The sequence below is a fragment of the Coregonus lavaretus genome (assembly GCF_964263955.1).
Source record: "Coregonus lavaretus genome assembly, chromosome: 27".
In the NCBI taxonomy this organism is placed as follows: Eukaryota; Metazoa; Chordata; class Actinopteri; order Salmoniformes; family Salmonidae; genus Coregonus; species Coregonus lavaretus.
Window position 1 is genome coordinate 16421652 of NC_140014.1, and position 17928 is coordinate 16439579.

Genomic DNA, 17928 nt, shown 5'->3' on the forward strand with positions numbered 1-17928 from the left:
TAATTCAGTCAGAACTGACCACGTATGAAGCCAGAGAAAAGAGAAAGCGTTGCTCGGGTACCGAACAGGACCAAGGGAGCCAAAAGCACCCCAGCCAGCCCATTCTCTCTCTGTGAAGGAGCAATTTGAGTCTCATTGATTTGGCTTCTTCCATGTTCCTTGTTTGAAACAGCCCATCTCCTACCTAAGCTGGTTAGGGGTTCCCTTATCTCTCTGTTACTCTCTCCACCCCATCCTCCTGCTTCACTTTCAGTGCTTTGGGGGAGCTGGGAGAGCTGCTGAGGGAAGGGGAAACAGGAGTTATTCACAGGCAACAAAGGCAAAGCAACACCAAGATTACACTGTAATTCGTACAGATTCAGAAACACAAACATATTGAATGACCATCCATAAAGGGGTTAGTTTTGCACTTCATCGTGGTACAGTGTATTTTGTTATCTGTGGTAAAGTGGGAAGAGCCGTTCATAGAGACCGAGAAAGATTTGCGAGAGGCAGGCCTACAGCGAAAGACATTAGAAAGACGTTCAAGACGATAAGCGCTAAGATTATTTTAGTGATAAAAAGTCTTTATAATACTGGTCTATGACCTGCAAAAGTATTATGTCTGTTTAAGAGTAGCTACCCAGGAAATTATTGATTAGAATTAACATACTATGAAGTATTTCAGTTCAAAGTTTCAGCCAACAGTGATTTACTTGCACTGTGAAAGTATCAGAGCTCATAGAAAGTGTACACCCCTCAAATTGGAGCCAATACAATGTTGGCCTATATTTCCAAAGCTGATGCTGTTAATAATGCTATACGCATTTCTCCTGCATTTTCATAGCCACACACTGTTTGTGTTTGGTGGAATTTGGGGTTGTGCTCTGCAGTAGTTGATGCCACCCCCCCAAGCGAAAAGCTACCCCCTACCGTCTACCCTGCCATGAAAAACCCAGGAAAGTCTGTCAAATGGTTGTCTTTCCATTCAGAAAGCTACACAACTCCTGTGGTGTCTGGGTTAACATCATCACATGCACTAACTACACAGATGAGCTATCAAATTATGTCTGGGAGGGAGCTGGCAACAATCTGTTGACAACTAAAAATACTCCTCTATACAGGTTGCCTATTATTATTATTATTATTCATAATGTGTGTGTCATAAACCTAGACAGTAATGATGTTTTCCTCTTGTTGCATTAACTATGTTATAGCTTATTAGACTGCATGCTGAGCCAAGTAGACTTAGTACAATCATTGGGCTACTATGCACAGGGGTCGACTGGCCAGGCCTGTAAAAGTATAAAAACAGCAGCTGAAAGATGAACGTTTTAGAGAAAATCTACCTGAGGAGCATAGTGTGATACCAAATAACAGATAACCATCAAAAGATATGAAGAGGGTGTATGAAATGTTCAATCAAATCGAAACAGCTTATCTGCATCGGTGTCATCTTCAAATTTGCTTACACTATGGTTTCAAGCCATTGCTACTCGCCAGCATAAATGAAACACAAGAGGGCTTATACCATAAAAGGTGGATGCAAGTAATCCTACAGAAATAAGGTTGTGATTTAGGCGTATTGAAGCGGTCACCAGTTCACCCGTCCTGGCATTTTATTTGTGCTTGTTACTTTGTTTAGGATTACAAATGTATGGTTGAAGAAGTACTTAGACAGCATAAGTTACTATATAGCATAGTGGAGAAAATAAGATCTCTTCCATTTGTGCCGTGGCGAACATGAGTTGGAGTTTAAGTACTGCCAACAACACCTGACAGTAGCACCCTATTATAATTAGGTGTACAGATAGTGCGCTCAGTTGGAGTGAAAAATGGCATGGGGTCACAGGACAACTGTAATAACCTCTCCATTACCGACCAAAAAGAGTTGCTTACCTACCTAGCTACTGGTACTAGCTACCACTTCAAACGGCATGATCAACATTGTGGCAAATTCTTTAGTGGCACTTTCAAATTGTGCATTTCACCAGTCCTAGTTATAAGCATGTTTTGCCAGCGTTTGTGACAGTAGTTTATGACCATTTTGAAATTAGAGTTATCACATACAAATGACAGAATTGGTCAGTCTGACAAAAATGTGCTTAATTTATAAAAAATGACGTTTAAATGCGAAATTTGAATTGTTTTGCTGAAAGACTATGCCCATAGCTTACCCATGATGTTGCACAACGATTTAAGTCAATAAGTCATCGTTTTAGTCAAAGTATGATAAATTCTGATATTTTCCGTGTCAATGCCGTGTTTCCCCTATGAGATGATGTGCTAATACTTTTCAGTCTACGTTTCTTTTCAGAGCTGGGTTTTATTTGAATGTTACCACCCACCAGCATGGTATTGTTTATTAATCAGAAACACCTGCAAAGTTCTACCTCTTTACGAGTCGGGACTATGCTGAGCCAAACAGCTTTTCGCCATAGCCTACCTACACATGGTCACCTGAGCCATGGAGAAAATTAAAAGAGGAGGTACAAACGTATGTTTTTGCACCTCCACTTTTTCACCAAAAAATTATCATAAGCCAAGTTTCATTTATTTTTTAGCTAGTCTGTATAACAGTTTTATAAATGGTCAAATTGTGTGCGATATGATTGCATTTTGGAACCACGCAACCCCCGAGTTGAATGGTTTGACCACGCTCCACTGCTTTGATTGGTGCAGCTAGAAACCACAAGTGTCTATCCTATAATGAAAAGGCACCAGTGAAAGAAAATTCCACTAGCTTGTTTATCTGTTGTGCTGTTACATTTGTATCGGTATTGTTTCGTGTCCGATGCGCTCAGGGTGTTGTTACATATCATTTGCGGTGTGCATCATGAGCAAAGTCATTGTAGCCCATCATTTCACTTCCACTAGCTGTGAGAACCATGGCATGAGCACGGGCTGACTTGATATTGCTGTAGTGCAGCCAAATAGCCTGCCAGCATCCTACCAATGGTTGCACCGTGTCCATTATAATGTAGAAAAACATCTAGTCCAAACCGTTCAATAGTTAGGCTATTCATATTACCGGCACTTCATCTTATTATTTATATTGCGGCTTCGCGGTCACAGTTTATGGAAGATGACAAAACTTTGGAGATAACAATAGATGGCAAAGTCAAAGATACTGGTTTCTCCTATCCATCTGTAGCAAAGTTTTCCCTAAATGTTTATGACAAATCCAGCTACAGAACCAGCCATAGCCTAGCCTAGCCAGCTGGCTAAACTTTTGAATACAGTTTAGGAAAAAAAAAAAAAAATTGCAACAGATAACACTAGCTACCTTGATGAGGTTAGCATGCTAGCTGCACTGACAACTGTCAGTGCCCTACTTGTTATTTCTCCACTCAACATGAAAATCACCACGTTTAAGCCCCCAATTCGTTAATATGCATTAGCAGCCTGTGTAATTCTTCGGAGGTGGAACCGGCATTGCCCACTGGTGGGGCCTTTAATGTATTATCTACGTATGTTTTGGTTAGAGTGAATAGGAGGATGCTGAACTCCCAACACTGGCTGACATTTGTATAACTTCCAGAGCTTGAATTTAATCAATCTATGCAATTGAACCAAAGAGTGCATTGCATGAACATGACAGACTGACTAGGAGGTTAGTTAGTTCAGGTAACAAGGGTTATTTGAAACCCATTCATTGTATGGCTGGGAGATGGACTCCCTGTCCGCGATCACCCCAACTCTTTATCATCTCTTTTTATTAATTTCTACATACTTACTTTTATAGCTTTTATTGCAGACTTGGTAATATTGGTCATTTTCGCCTTGGAGATTGGAGGCTTGTACTCATTCAGCGAGTAGAGCTGAAAGACAAAAAGCGATGGAAACAAACAGTTTAAACATATTTTGATATAATGCACAAGTGTTAAATAAGACAACACATTACTCAGGACTGAGGCTAAGACTTAAGAAGAATGGCACATATTTCATTTGTACAGTAGGCTACATAGGCCAGGGAAAGGGTGTAGTCAAAAAGTGTTTGAAGACACTTGGGGCTGTCTTTATTATGCGTACAATGAAAATTCAAGCAATAGCTTCCAGTGAACTATTTTACTGAAAAGGTAGTTAAGTGTATTGGGCATGATGCTGATCTTTTAATTCGCTGTATGTTGTCGACGGTATCTGATTTCATGGTTCATGTTATGTAATTCTACACAGGCACACCATGTCATGTGACCACATTCCCATTTGTACGTTTAAAAAAAAACTAGTTTAGTCGTGCATTATTGCTACAGATATCATAACTCGATGTGTGAATGACTGCATATCACCTACTAATGACTATGGGGACTCGTTTTGGTTTACGAATATTGACTGTCATTGTTTGGCTGCAGCAACAACCGGGCCACAACTAATACTTGACATTTACACATTTGGCAAACTGAACTGAAGAACAGACCCAGAGGCAAAGTCTGGCACATTTCTACCAACCTCAGTTATTTTGGAAGATAGAAACCAACTAGCTAACTAACTAGCTGATCAGTAAACCAGTATTGCCCCTTGCTAACTGAATTCAGACGAATGACTCAACCATTTGGCTTGAAACTATTGGGCCACACTGGCGCTCGCCCCCAATTTTTTTTTGAACTAAATACAATAGCTTGCTAGCATGCTATTTTAGTTAACGTTACCTGCAAAGTAATACAAAGTAAGTGATTGGTTTACAGCATAATTTGTTAGCTAACTGGACACATTGCACCGGCCACCACTCGAAAACATAACAGCTAACTAGCTCACGTTTTACCAGGCCTTGCTCGCTAGCTACTGCCTGGCTAACATTGTTAGCTAACTAGCCAGCTTACCTTTACAGTTGACTGTGATAGTTAAGAAAATAGCTCGCTAACTAGTTAGTTAACGAGTAGCTAACACGTTACCTAAGTAAATTAGGGTGACGTAGTTAGCGACAGGGGTTGTTATGATTTCGAAGTTGTTCAATTGAGTTAGCTAGTTAAGGTTACTGTAGGCTAACTAAATTAGCTAGCTAGTTAAACATTCTTAGCGCACTCTACCAGATAGCAATCTAGCTAGTTACAGTTCACTGAGTTTAGCTCAGTATTGCTGACCAAATAACGGTATAGTAGCGCTTACAATGAAAATGACTAACTGCTTGATCAATATTCATGGTGGAAGCAAAACCTTGTCTACTGAAAAGATGGGGCCTTGCGTCTAGCTGCCCTTCTCCCCATTTCTGCTTGACGCTAGCTAACGTTAATCATACATCTCACTAATATTACAGTCACTTGCATTGAAATGGAGGGGAGAAATCATACAAACCTCGCCGTTGAATGCTTTGACAGCCTCCATGGTGTTGTTTTTGGGTCTCGTTGTAAGCTGTAAAATGTTTATATTGTTCTCCTCAACAACTGGTTTGACGCATGCTCTACGTTAGCTTGGTGAGATGGAGGAGATTGCCAATATGGCGCACAACCCCCAATGAAATCCGAACAGCAGTACAGGGACCAGCGAACCCAAGTGTCACACACTGGCATTGCATGTCCAATGAAAGCAGCTGGCGACGACTCGTGGTCAAAAAAAGGCTCTAACACCCCGCTTGTTTATTCTAAAAAGCATCTGTCTGAAGTAAAAAAATTAATAATCCGATATTTATAATGCAGAGCATTTAAACGCTTTATTACTCTTTCGATAGTCACTTAATTAGAATTTACCAATTAAAAGACTATAGAACTGTACACACTTTATACCTATGTACAATTACAATGCTAAAACAATTTAAAATATTTACCACAGCTAAATCATATAAATTACAATTCAGGATTCATTGTTGTTGCTGGCACAAAATGTAATGCTTACATAACGTCTCCATAAAAGCATCTTAATGTAACAGCTATCATATACAGCAATGTTGAATGATAAAATGTATCTAGCAAACCACAAAAATATCATGATCCAAATGTAACCAAGATAAAAATCTAGGTCACAAAAGTTTGTCTCAAAAGCTTACATACTGTACATTTCAAGGTAATACTAGTGCATGTCTGTTGAACTGTTTGTAAAACTATTAGAAAATAAAACCTTGTCCTATGGGTAACCGATCATGTTGCAAAATAAACACATCTACCCAATGTTCCATCATTCACTACTTGAGATAACACAAATGCAAGCAAACACAAATACTGTACACATCACAACAGAAAAAAACTGTAAATTGTTACATCTCTAAACATAAAAAGATCAATGACAACAAACAATATAAAACCATATCATTTCATCCAATCAGCCAAATGTTTGCATCAACTCCAACTTTTAAAATAAGACACTTTCCTCTTATCATGATTCCACTTAGTGGAGAGCTGCTTCTTATTGTATGTTGTTAGATAAAAATGCAGCCTGTGTCAACCTGGACTCGAGGGTAGAAGTAACATAGTAAATGTAAATCATAGAAAATGTAAATCTGTCTTCCTCCATTTAGTACGATATGTTACGTTTCATATGGTATATATTAATTTGTGGCTGTCCATCAATTTCGTATGATATGATATGAATTACAATTCGTATGATATGTTACGAATTGCAATTCGCTGTGGCTAACGTTAGCTAGGTGGCTAATGCTAACGTTAGCTAGGTGGCTAATGCTAGCTAGGCTAAGGGTTAAGGTTAGGAGTTAGGTTAAAGGGTTAGCTAACATGCTTAGTAGTTGCAGAGTAGCTAAATAGTAGCAAGTAGTTGAAAAGTTGCTAATTAGCTACAATTCTAAAGTGGTCTTTGGTGTGATTTGAAGACGCAACCTTTGGGTTGCTAGACGTTCGCGTTATACGACCACTCGTATAACATATCATGCTAATTTGAGTATCCCGGATTTACGTTTACTATGTTATGTCTAGTCTATGAGACCAGGCTGCCTGTGTACAACACTTAGTGCTACTGGGTTATGGGTAGACAATAATGGCAGTGAGTCTTATAAACAATCTGAGTAAAAGTTACCCCTAGGCACATGAACACAATCAGCTCATCCATCCCAACTCTTAACCATAAGTATTAGTGGGGGAAACTCAAAACTGACCTTAGATCAGTGTTTAGGGGCAACTTCATCCATCCTACTCCATTATAAACTGGTCTCTACAAAGGGGACTGCAATGGCATTGGCTGCTGCTGCAGAGGGCTCTACCTCTGCTGCCACCTGGTGTCCATGCTTGAGACAGATCTCCTGGAGCAGAGGTGTGTTGACTTCTTTCCATTCCCTGAATCTGGATGAGGTGGGTTCTGACAGCACCTGCTCGATGGTCAACAGGTCTGCCTCCTTTGCCTAAATCAAAGGGGAAGAGAGAAAAAGTGTGTAACTATGCTCAAGGGTCTTAATACTTGCAATACTATTCAAAATTATGCCTAAACAGTACATACAATTTCTACATAGAAAACAAGGACATACACTACTGTTCAAAAGTTTGGGGTCACTTAGAAATGTCCTTGTTTTCGAAAGAAAAGCAATTTTTTTGTCCATTAAAATAACATCAAATTGATCAGAAATACAGTGTAGACATTGTTTATGTTGTAAATGGCTATTGTAGCTGGAAACGGCTGATTATTTATTGAATATCTACATAGGCGTACAGAGGCCCATTTTCATCAACCATCAGTCCTGTGTTCCAATGGCACGTTGTGTTTGCTAATCCAAGTTTATCATTTTAAAAGGCTAATTGATCATTAGAAAACCCTTTTGCAATTATGTTAGCACAACTGAAAACTGTTGTGCTGATTAAAGAAGCAATAAAACTGGCCTTCTTGAGACTAGTTGAGTATCTGGAGCATCAGCAATTGTGGGTTCGATTACAGGCTCAAAATGGCCAGAAACAAAGAACTTTCTTCTGAAACTCGTCAGTCTATTCTTGTTCTGAGAAATGAAGGCTATTCCATGCGAGAAATTGCCAAGAAACTGAAGATCTCGTACAACGCCGTGTACTACTCCCTTCACAGAACAGCGCAAACTGGCTCTAACCAGAATAGAAAGAGGAGTGGGAGGCCCTGGTGCACAACTGAGCAAGAGGACAAATACAGAGTGTCTAGTTTGAGAAACAGGCGCCTCACAGGTCCTCAACTGGCAGCTTCATTAAATAGTACCTGCAAAACACCCGTCTCAACGTCAACAGTGAAGAGGCGACTCCGGGATGCTGACCTTCTAGGCAGAGTTGCAAAGAAAAAGCCATATCTCAGACTGGCCAATAAAAAGAAAAGATTAAGATGGGCAAAATAACACAGACACTGGAGAGAGGAAGATTGGAAAAAAGTGTTATGGACAGACAAATCGAAGTTTGAGGTGTTCGGATCACAAAGAATAACATTTGTGAGACGCAGACCAAATGAAAAGATGCTGGAGGAGTGCTTGATGCCATCTGTCAAGCATGGTGGAGGCAATGTGATGGTCTGGGGGTGCTTTGGTGGTGGTAAAGTGGGAGATTTGTACAGGGTAAAAGGGATCTTCAAGAAGGAAGGATATTACTTCATTTTGCAACGCCATGCCATTACCTGTGGACGGCGCTTGATTAGAGCCAATTTCCTCCTACAACAGGACAATGACCCAAAGCACAGCTCCAAACTATGCAATAACTATTTAGGAAAGAAGCAGTCAGCTGGTATTCTGTCTATAATGGAGTGGCCAGCACAGTCACCGGATCTCAACCCTATTGAGCTGTTGTGGGAGCAGCTTGACCGTATGGTACGTAAGAAGTGCCCATCAAGCCAATCCAACTTGTGGGAGGTGCTTCAGGAAGCATGGGGTGAAATCTCTTCAGATTACCTAAAAAAATTGAAAACTAGAATGCCAAAGGTCTCCAAGGCTGTAATTGCTGCAAATGGAGGATTCTTTGACGAAATCAAAGTTTGAAGGACACAAAAAAATCATTATTTCTAATCTTGTCAATGACTACATTTCCTATTCATTTTGCTATATTTCCTATTCAAACTCATTTGATGTATGTTTTCATGGAAAAAAAGGACATTTCTAAGTGACCCCAAACTTTTGAACGGTGGTGTACATTTGATACTGCCACTTATGTGGTGATAAACTGATAAAAACAAAAGCATATAATAATTCTAGTGAAGTTGGCAGATGTACCTTCAGCGTGCTGTTGAGGGTCCTGATGAGGTGCAGTTTCTCGTTTATGTCCTGGTTTTTGCATCTCTTTATAAAGGAGGCTCTGAAGTCCCTCTTGGTGGATGGTTTGCGGTCTCCTATGGGAGAGAGGCTGGCCTGCTTGATGTGGATGTACAGTCTCTCCATCTCATCAGACGTGGCTTCATGGTTCACTGCAAGAACAATAGAATGGACTTTAAGAAATGTATATTTCTGCAGAAAAATATTTATATTATAACTAATTTACTTCACAAAAATTACTTGGCTTTAAGATTAAGTATGACAAGGTTTGAGGTCAGTCCCCTTACTCAAAACTGGTTAAACAGAATATTGAGCTCATTGAAAGGATTTAAATAGTGTTGACTATAACTCTGCATCGTTTCATTTTTTTCTCTCCAACTGGTTGATTGACAGTTATGAGACAATGTATGTTAGCCAAAACTGCGAAAACAGGACGAAGACTAGGATGTTTTGGTATTCAAATCTGTTGAACAAAAATTCCTAGGCCAGGGCAGGATGTGCAGGCAGACATGCAAACTAACTCACATCTTCCAATGAGCACATCTACTTACTGTCATCCCCAATGTGCTGCCAAAGACAGAAGCTGTGACATTACACAACCAGAGACAACAGGAAGTGTGGTCTACTTGCACTTCTCCTATCCACAGGTCTGATCACATAAGAACTAAAGGGATCCAGTGAGCACAAAATTCATTTTCCTTCACAATTTGTATTGTGATTAATATGTTCCCCTTATTTAAGTCAACAGTTGTTAAGAAAAAAGCATTCTCACCATCTTCTGTCCCTATTCCAAGCACAGCCACCTCCTCTGTCTGCTCCCTGGGGTTAACGTCCTCCTCCCTGGCTGTGCTCCCAGGGGGGTCCTGGTAGGATGAAGCCTCCTGGTGGTGCTGTAGGGGCTCCTCGTTCTCCTGATGCTGTGGGGGCCGATGTGTGTGGACCTGCACAGAGCACACCACCGTTTCCCCGACAACAGGAGAGGCCTGCGAGACCAGGTCCAGCCAGGATTGACGATGCTTGGCCAGAGAGGACACGGAACTCTGTGATGTCATCGTGCTGACTGGTGAGGAGAAGGAGCCATTGGTCTCGCCAGGAAGGGGGGAGGAGTAGGGGGGAGGGAGGGTACCCTGAGAGAGAAGAACATGAAGGGGGTTGTTTAGCAGGGTTTAATACACAACACTTTGAAAAAATTAATGTAAGTCAGTGTAATTAAGGCCCAGAGGTTTTCTTGGTCAGGTAACACGGTTAGGAAAAACTTTTTGCCTTAATTACCAGAGCCTACTCGACTGCCCAGTGCCTACTGCCTACTGACCTGATGTCCACTGCCAGGTGGACCATCCACAGAGCCCTGGTCCATCTGTTCAGAGTATGGGGGAGGGGGAGCCTCTGTCGTCTCAGCCTCCTCGTGATCACTCGCCTCACTGTAGCACTCTGGACACAGAGTCAAAATGCCATTAGGCTACATACAGTGAGGGGAAAAAGTATTTGATCCCCTGCTGATTTTGTACGTTTGCCCACTGACAAAGAAATGATCAGTCTATAATTTTAATGGTAGGTTTATTTGAACAGTGAGAGACAGAATAACAACAAAAAAATCCAGAAAAACGCATGTCAAAAATGTTATAAATTGATTTGCATTTTAATGAGGGAAATAAGTATTTGACCCCTCTGCAAAACATGACTTAGTACTTGGTGGCAAAACCCTTGTTGGCAATCACAGAGGTCAGACGTTTCTTGTAGTTGGCCACCAGGTTTGCACACATCTCAGGAGGGATTTGTCCCACTCCTCTTTGCAGATCTTCTCCAAGTCATTAAGGTTGAGGCTGACGTTTGGCAACTCGAACCTTCAGCTCCCTCCATAGATTTTCTATGGGATTAAGGTCTGGAGACTGGCTAGGCCACTCCAGGACCTTAATGTGCTTCTTCTTGAGCCACTCCTTTGTTGCCTTGGCCGTGTGTTTTGGGTCATTGTCATGCTGGAATACCTATCCACTACCCATTTTCAATGCCCTGGCTGAGGGAAGGAGGTTCTCACCCAAGATTTGACGGTACATGGCCCTGTCCATCGTCCCTTTGATGCGGTGAAGTTGTCCTGTCCCCTTAGCAGAAAAACACCCCCAAAGCATAATGTTTCCACCTCCATGTTTGACGGTGGGGATGGTGTTCTTGGGGTCATAGGCAGCATTCCTCCTCCTCCAAACACGGCGAGTTGAGTTGATGGCAAAGAGCTCCATTTTGGTCTCATCTGACCACAACACTTTCACCCAGTTCTCCTCTGAATCCTTCAGATGTTCATTGACAAACTTCAGACGGGCCTGTATATGTGCTTTCTTGAGCAGGGGGACCTTGCGGGCGCTGCAGGATTTCAGTCCTTCACGGCATAGTGTGTTACCAATTGTTTTCTTGGTGACTATGGTCCCAGCTGCCTTGAGATCATTGACAAGATCCTCCCGTGTAGTTCTGGGCTGATTCCTCACCGTTCTCATGATCATTGCAACTCCACAAGGTGAGATCTTGCATGGAGCCCCAGGCCGAGGGAGATTGACAGTTATTTTGTGTTTCTTCCATTTGCAAATAATCGCACCGTTGTCACCTTCTCACCAAGCTGCTTGGCGATGGTCTTGTAGCCCATTCCAACCTTGTCTAGGTCTACAATCTTGTCCCTGACATCCTTGGAGAGCACTTTGGTCTTGGCCATGGTGGAGAGTTTGGAATCTGATTGATTGATTGCTTCTGTGGACAGGTGTCTTTTATACAGGTAACAAGCTGAGATTAGGAGCACTCCCTTTAAGAGTGTGCTCCTAATCTCAGCTCTTTACCTGTATAAAAGACACCTGGGAGCCAGAAATCTTTCTGATTGAGAGGGGGTCAAATACATATTTCCCTCATTAAAATGCAAATCAATTTATAAATTTTTTTACATGCGTTTTTCTGGATTTTGTTGTTGTTATTCTGTCTCTCACTGTTCAAATAAACCTACCATTAAAATTATAGACTGATCATGTCTTTGTCAGTGGGCAAACGTACAAAATCAGCAGGGGATCAAATACTTTTTTTCCCTCACTGTACTTGACAAACAATAATCAGCAGTGATACTGAGGCAATAGTAGTAAAGAACAGAATGAGTCAATTGGTGGAATGGACCACAGCTGATAAATCATTCCGACTGATCAACATAAAAGCTTACCAGCAGTGTTGCTCTCTGTTGGTTCGTATTGTATTGAAGCAAGCCCAAGCTTATTCAACCATCTGCAACAGACAAACAGAGAGAGACTGTCACATTCCTCACAGTGTTTCTATGATGACTATCTTAACATGACAATCTTTTCATGTGACTTACACGTTCATCTCCTCGTAGGTATCAGCTGCAAAGAAAAAAATCATGACTTGCGGGTGACATGCTTTGATGGCACTGCAAGAGACAGAGAGGGGAGAGAACATAACTTACAGAACATAAGATTAATTTTCTCACTTTGTGTTCAATCATTCACACTCTGTGCTCAGGAAGTTAAACATTCACGAGCCCTATAACTTCCAGTCATTGTGAGAGGTGGGCGTTCTCGTCAAATTGAAAAAGTGCTAGTAAATGGTCAGTGATTACCTGGAATAGATTCATTGACCAGTTTTACACCAACAGTAACATGATTTAGTGAAATAAGAAACAAATGACTTACTATTTTTTCTTGCACTCCAATGCTCTGTCGATGATGAAGTCAGTCAGGTTAATGAATCCCTCTGCTTTCTCTGCCTGAAAATAATGTAGGATTAACAGATTCTTAGCATTAAAGGGATTGGCATTTCAAAGCAATGAAAAAAGACACATTATTAAACCTTTTATCCATTTCTAGTTCCCTCAAATTAGTTTTGACACATGGTAAACATAGGCTTTATTAATTCCTCCATCATGCCAGTAATCATGCCTCCGTAGAAGAAACTGACACACTGACACTTCCAGTTTCAGGAAACACCATGTCAGAGTCAGACTGACTAATTACCAGCAGTGACGAGAGGTAGCGGAGGCAGCAGGCAGCTGTGGAAATGATAGGATGACTCAGCATAGAAGGCTAAGTTGCCAGTGTTACTCACCAGCTGAGTAGTGTACCAGTACAGAGAAGTCTTCTTCAGCACAAACCAGTACTTCTTCCATTTGAAGCCCAGGAAGCCCTTTCCTTCTTTCTTCCTGTAGAGCCAGCCATGGTAGTCCAACTCCCCCAGCTCTTTAACCGAGACCCTCCGTCTGCTCATTGCCACATTGCCTGAACACAGAAACACAAACAGAGGAGATCGTTCCTGAATTCATGCACCGTGGTTGTAAAGCAACAATATACCCTCTAATTTACCTTTTTGCTATGCAGACATTTTGATATGACACTTTGATTGGTTAAATAAATCCTCTTCAGCAAGTTCAGCAAGGTACAAACAATATTACATGCCCATGATGTACAGAGGGATACAATATAATTCAAATAGTCCAATGACTCCAAATTGAACATTCTACGCAACAGATCTGTTAAACAGATTTATGGTTCACCTGCTGATTCAGATTTTAAGTTACTGTTTCCAAGTACAGCAGATTCAGAATCTCTTTCAACCACTTTCAGCCTACCTGTGTCAGATGGTTGTCAGCCAAAGAATTTTCAAAAAAGTATTCCACAGGTAAATGCCAAAATAAAGGAAATACCAGTGTCTTATTAGGGTGTTGGGCCACCATGAGCCAGAACAGCTTCAATGCACCTTGGCATAGATTCTACAAGTGTCTGGAACTCTATTGGAGGGATGCGACACCATTCTTCCATGAGAAATTCCATAATTTGGTGTTTTGTTGATGGTGGTGGAAAGCGCGGTCTCAGGGGCCATTACAGAATCTCCCATAAGTGTTCAATTGTGTTGAGATCTGATGACTGAGATGGCCATGGCATATGGTAAAACATTTAATAATACTCATCAAACCATTCAGTGACCACTCATGCCCTGTGGATGGGGCATTGTCATCCTATGGGGGCATAGCCATGTTAGCTATGGCAGGTAGCCTAGCGGTTAGAGCATTGGGTCGAATACCCAAGCCGACAAAGTGAAAAATCTGTTGATGTACCCTTGAGCAAGGCACTTAACCCTAATTTGCTCCAGGGGCGCCGTACTAGTATGACTGACCCTGTAAAACAACACATTTCACTGCACCTATCTGGTGTATGTGACAATAAATGTCCCTAAACACAATGGGATGTTAATTGCTTTCCTTAACTCAAGAACCACACCTGTGTGGAAGCACCTGTTTTCAATATACTTTGTATCCCTCATTTACTCAAGAGTTTCCATGATTTTGGCAGTTACCTGTTTATCACACACAATGAAGCACAGCATACACTAACTGCCCATAAACAGAAGGCTAATAATATTGGAATCTCTTGCTGAGCCTGGTCTTAACCCTTTACACTAGTGGGAATTGGCCTATATAGATAGGGCTAAATGTAAATGTTTCTTACAGAAGAAATATGAAAAGCATGGTAGCAATTGAAAGGAAATAGTTTGGAGATTATGGGAATATTATTAGACAAAAGTTCAGGACACAACAGTTCACCTGACACAAGACAGAATCCAAACATTATACTGTTGATTTTATTTTACATTTACTTTCCTTTTCGGCACATTTGCTGATAACAAAATCTGAAAATACATTCAGTAACATGATAAGAATATTCCTGTAAAATGTGGGGTAGGTGCAACATAAACCAAAAAAATGACATGGGTTTGAGAGGACTAACTGGTGTCTCCAAGTGGCCGAACACCTCTCCAAAGTGTGCACAGTTCCTAAGTCATTTCAATGCACTTTTATGACTCAAAGAGTCTTCAACTATAAGTTGTTGTTTTTTTAGCTCACCTAGCTGTTCCGTTGAGGAACTAGAACAAGCACACTTGTAGTTGTTTTGAACACAGCCCTTCAATCACACAATTACTGTTGTTGTTTAAGCAACTGCACATTATAAATTGCAATCTGGGTCAGGTGGGCATCATTTAAAAGCTTGTTCTATTGCCAACTTGAATAGCTAAGTTATAAAATATGATCTTACAGTGTTAGGGCAATTCAGAGAAACAGATCGTAATTTTGGTGTGCATAGAAAGGAGTCGTGTGCATTCAGCTGCGTGTTCCGCAGAGAATGTTCTTCACAATAGACAAACATAGGCTCATTCTGTTCAGAACAACCCAGCGTATGATGCCATGTCATCTTGTAACTGTACATCAAACATAGTGATCATAAACGCTGACACTGTATATGATGAGTTTTATGATATGGAAATGTGAATTGTACATTCGGGCTCAAAGCGGTATTTATTATAATCCTCAACGTCTGATCTTTTAAAATAGATTGAGTCCTCTTAATTTACACCATTTCCCTTACTCAGACAACAAAAAAATGTGGAAAAGTTGCCCAATTAACAGGAGGGAGGGGGACTAAGTTCAGGACAGCGGTCAGTCAAAACCCAAACAGCACTGTAAAGTGCAGAGCCAGAGCTCTGACGTAATTTATAGCATGTTACTGTACAACCACTGCGTTCCAATTTAGACGCTTATCAGTGCCCAAATCTGCAATTTTCAACCCATATATGAGTGTAAAAGGCTACAGCATTTTCAACACAACCCTCCACACAGAGACTCTAATCGTCTTGTCACTTCACACACGTCCAAATCAGGGGAGCCAAATTACAGTTGAGGGCACAGACAGCAAGCAGGCAGGCAGGCAGCAGAATCAGGCTTGGACACCAACTTACCTCCTCGAGTTTTCCTCTTGGGTTTCTGTCTCAGGGAAACCTGAGAGAACAGAAGAAAGGTAGTGAGAGGTCAGATAGTCCCTAGTTCAGGAGATGGGTGATTGAAGATAGTGCTCCCCCAGACAGTGCAGCTCGATCAGACAGTCCCTCACCCTACCTCAGCGATTGTCTTTGAAACATCCTGTTTCACACTACCAGTGTCACATCTCTCTCTCTAACATCCTCTTCTCTCTCTCTCGTGTTCATTATCTCTCTCTACTCTCTCCAACATCCTCTTCTCTCTCTCTCTCTCTCGTGTTCATTCTCTCTTTCTCTTTCGCAGATATTCCAAATGCAGTATTCACAAGCAATCAAATATAACACAGAGGTTTGCCACCTTTTTTAAATATATGTACTTTTTTTAACAATAAAGAAGCTTTTTATTTAATTCCATTGTCCTCCAAGAGTTGCTGAATCTCCGCTCTACTATATATTGTGAGATCTCAGAGGAAGATGTAATGATGACATCCTATGAGAAAGGATTTGCCAAAGCAATATGTGAGTACTGCCTGCCTCAGGAAAAAAATGCCCATTTAAAAAACTATAGATAATCTCCAGTACTTACAGGGTTGTAGTCATCAGCTGCCATGGAGGGAGCCAGAGATATAGGGAAGGCAGCCTGCAGTCAGAGAGAGAGAGAGAGAGAGAGAGAGAGAGACCTTTTCAATTTATCCACAGACTGTTGAATTCAAAACATTATTTACCCCCCATTTTAGTACAATACTTCAAATGTCAAAAGGTCCACTTTGACATCTCTCCTGATTTAGAGAAAAGGGGGAACTGCTTCACATCATGGATGAGTTGGTGTCCATTTATAGCATGACCCTTGTACGCTGCATTTAGTCTTCATAAGTGAACTTGCACAAGACTGTAGTCAGCCCTTTCATTAACAGAATATGACCCATAATGTCTTCAAACCAAACATGGGAACTGACGTTGTCACAGACATTGAGAAACAGTTTCCTTCACATTGACATTATTGACAAACTTCCTCCTAGAATACTTCTTCAGGGGGACTACGTTCCAGACAGAGAATATCTGAGGGGTTTGATGGAGGGACCCTCAGACTCTGGAGCCACACAAACCAAAATGTAGGTCACATCAGCTGATAAAAACTTGTAAACTAAGGTTAAGCTCTTTCCAGATCCATGGTCCTGATGGACAAAGAAAATGCCTCCAATTTAGGAAGTTATACTGGTAGGTACACATTCCTATCATACAGTTCCAAAATGCTGCAATGAAAGAACAATATACATATTCATTTAGTCAAGATGAATCCGTGACAAATCAGTACCTGTTGCTTTCAAACCAGGTTAGGAATATATCCACTTAAGAGCATCCGGCTTCATAAGGCTGGTCTTCACCAAATGACACATACCAAAGAAGAGAAACATATCTATGCTTCACTTCTCTCGCTGTCTTGCTCAACACACTTGCATCTCAGTCAGCAACATGTTTTGTTAACCAACTGATGACTGTGAGCCTAGTGATATTTCATCACACTATAACCACAGCTGCAGCCTTATGAACTAACCACAGCTAAGCAGATGAACTAACTGCACGTCATCAGATGACATAAACAATACAACCAGTTTAAGAGAGCATCAAGAACGGTGTGAGCACTGACTGCAGCATACTACCACATCAGACAGGTCAAGAGTTTAGGGATCAAATGCTTCCACACCTAATAACGGCCATGTTTGGAACTAAACAAGAATCAGATATAACAAAAACAAAATGAATTAAAAACACTAGCTGGACTGAACCGAGTTCAGTGAAGCCATCTAGGCCTATAACCGTTTACTCAAAATGTGTGTGTCTTTCTTTGATGGATTGACCCAAACCCTGTGTTTGTGTTAGTTTAAAAAAACGAATAGGCAAACGAAAAGCAGATAACTTGTCTTCAAACATTAAGGTGATAGTCTAGTCCTCAAAAATCACCCCAAAACATACCTGCAACTTAGATATGAAAATACGTATTTTAGTGCGGATAACGTCTCTGCTGAAGGAAAGCT

General features: G+C 41.0%; 2 protein-coding genes across 2 annotated transcripts in view; both read right to left on the reverse strand.

Moving 5' to 3' along the window:
- The window catches only part of scaf8 (SR-related CTD-associated factor 8), a 35895-nt gene extending 30503 nt beyond the window's left edge, over nucleotides 1-5392 (reverse strand). The window contains exons 1-2 of the mRNA XM_084144401.1: nucleotides 5272-5392; nucleotides 3717-3800 (exon numbers count right to left, since the gene is read on the reverse strand). Coding sequence (XP_084000527.1) covers nucleotides 3717-3800; nucleotides 5272-5301 — 114 coding nt within the window. The 5' untranslated portion in view covers nucleotides 5302-5392. The remainder of the gene's footprint in view (nucleotides 1-3716; nucleotides 3801-5271) is intronic.
- Nucleotides 5393-5603: 211 nt separating this feature from the next.
- Nucleotides 5604-17928, reverse strand: part of LOC311102748 (connector enhancer of kinase suppressor of ras 3-like) — a 72069-nt gene continuing 59744 nt past the window's right edge. The window contains exons 16-25 of the mRNA XM_084144135.1: nucleotides 16479-16532; nucleotides 15875-15914; nucleotides 13193-13362; nucleotides 12781-12854; nucleotides 12447-12518; nucleotides 12294-12355; nucleotides 10419-10537; nucleotides 9879-10233; nucleotides 9068-9258; nucleotides 5604-7261 (exon numbers count right to left, since the gene is read on the reverse strand). Coding sequence (XP_084000261.1) covers nucleotides 7061-7261; nucleotides 9068-9258; nucleotides 9879-10233; nucleotides 10419-10537; nucleotides 12294-12355; nucleotides 12447-12518; nucleotides 12781-12854; nucleotides 13193-13362; nucleotides 15875-15914; nucleotides 16479-16532 — 1338 coding nt within the window. The 3' untranslated portion in view covers nucleotides 5604-7060. The remainder of the gene's footprint in view (nucleotides 7262-9067; nucleotides 9259-9878; nucleotides 10234-10418; nucleotides 10538-12293; nucleotides 12356-12446; nucleotides 12519-12780; nucleotides 12855-13192; nucleotides 13363-15874; nucleotides 15915-16478; nucleotides 16533-17928) is intronic.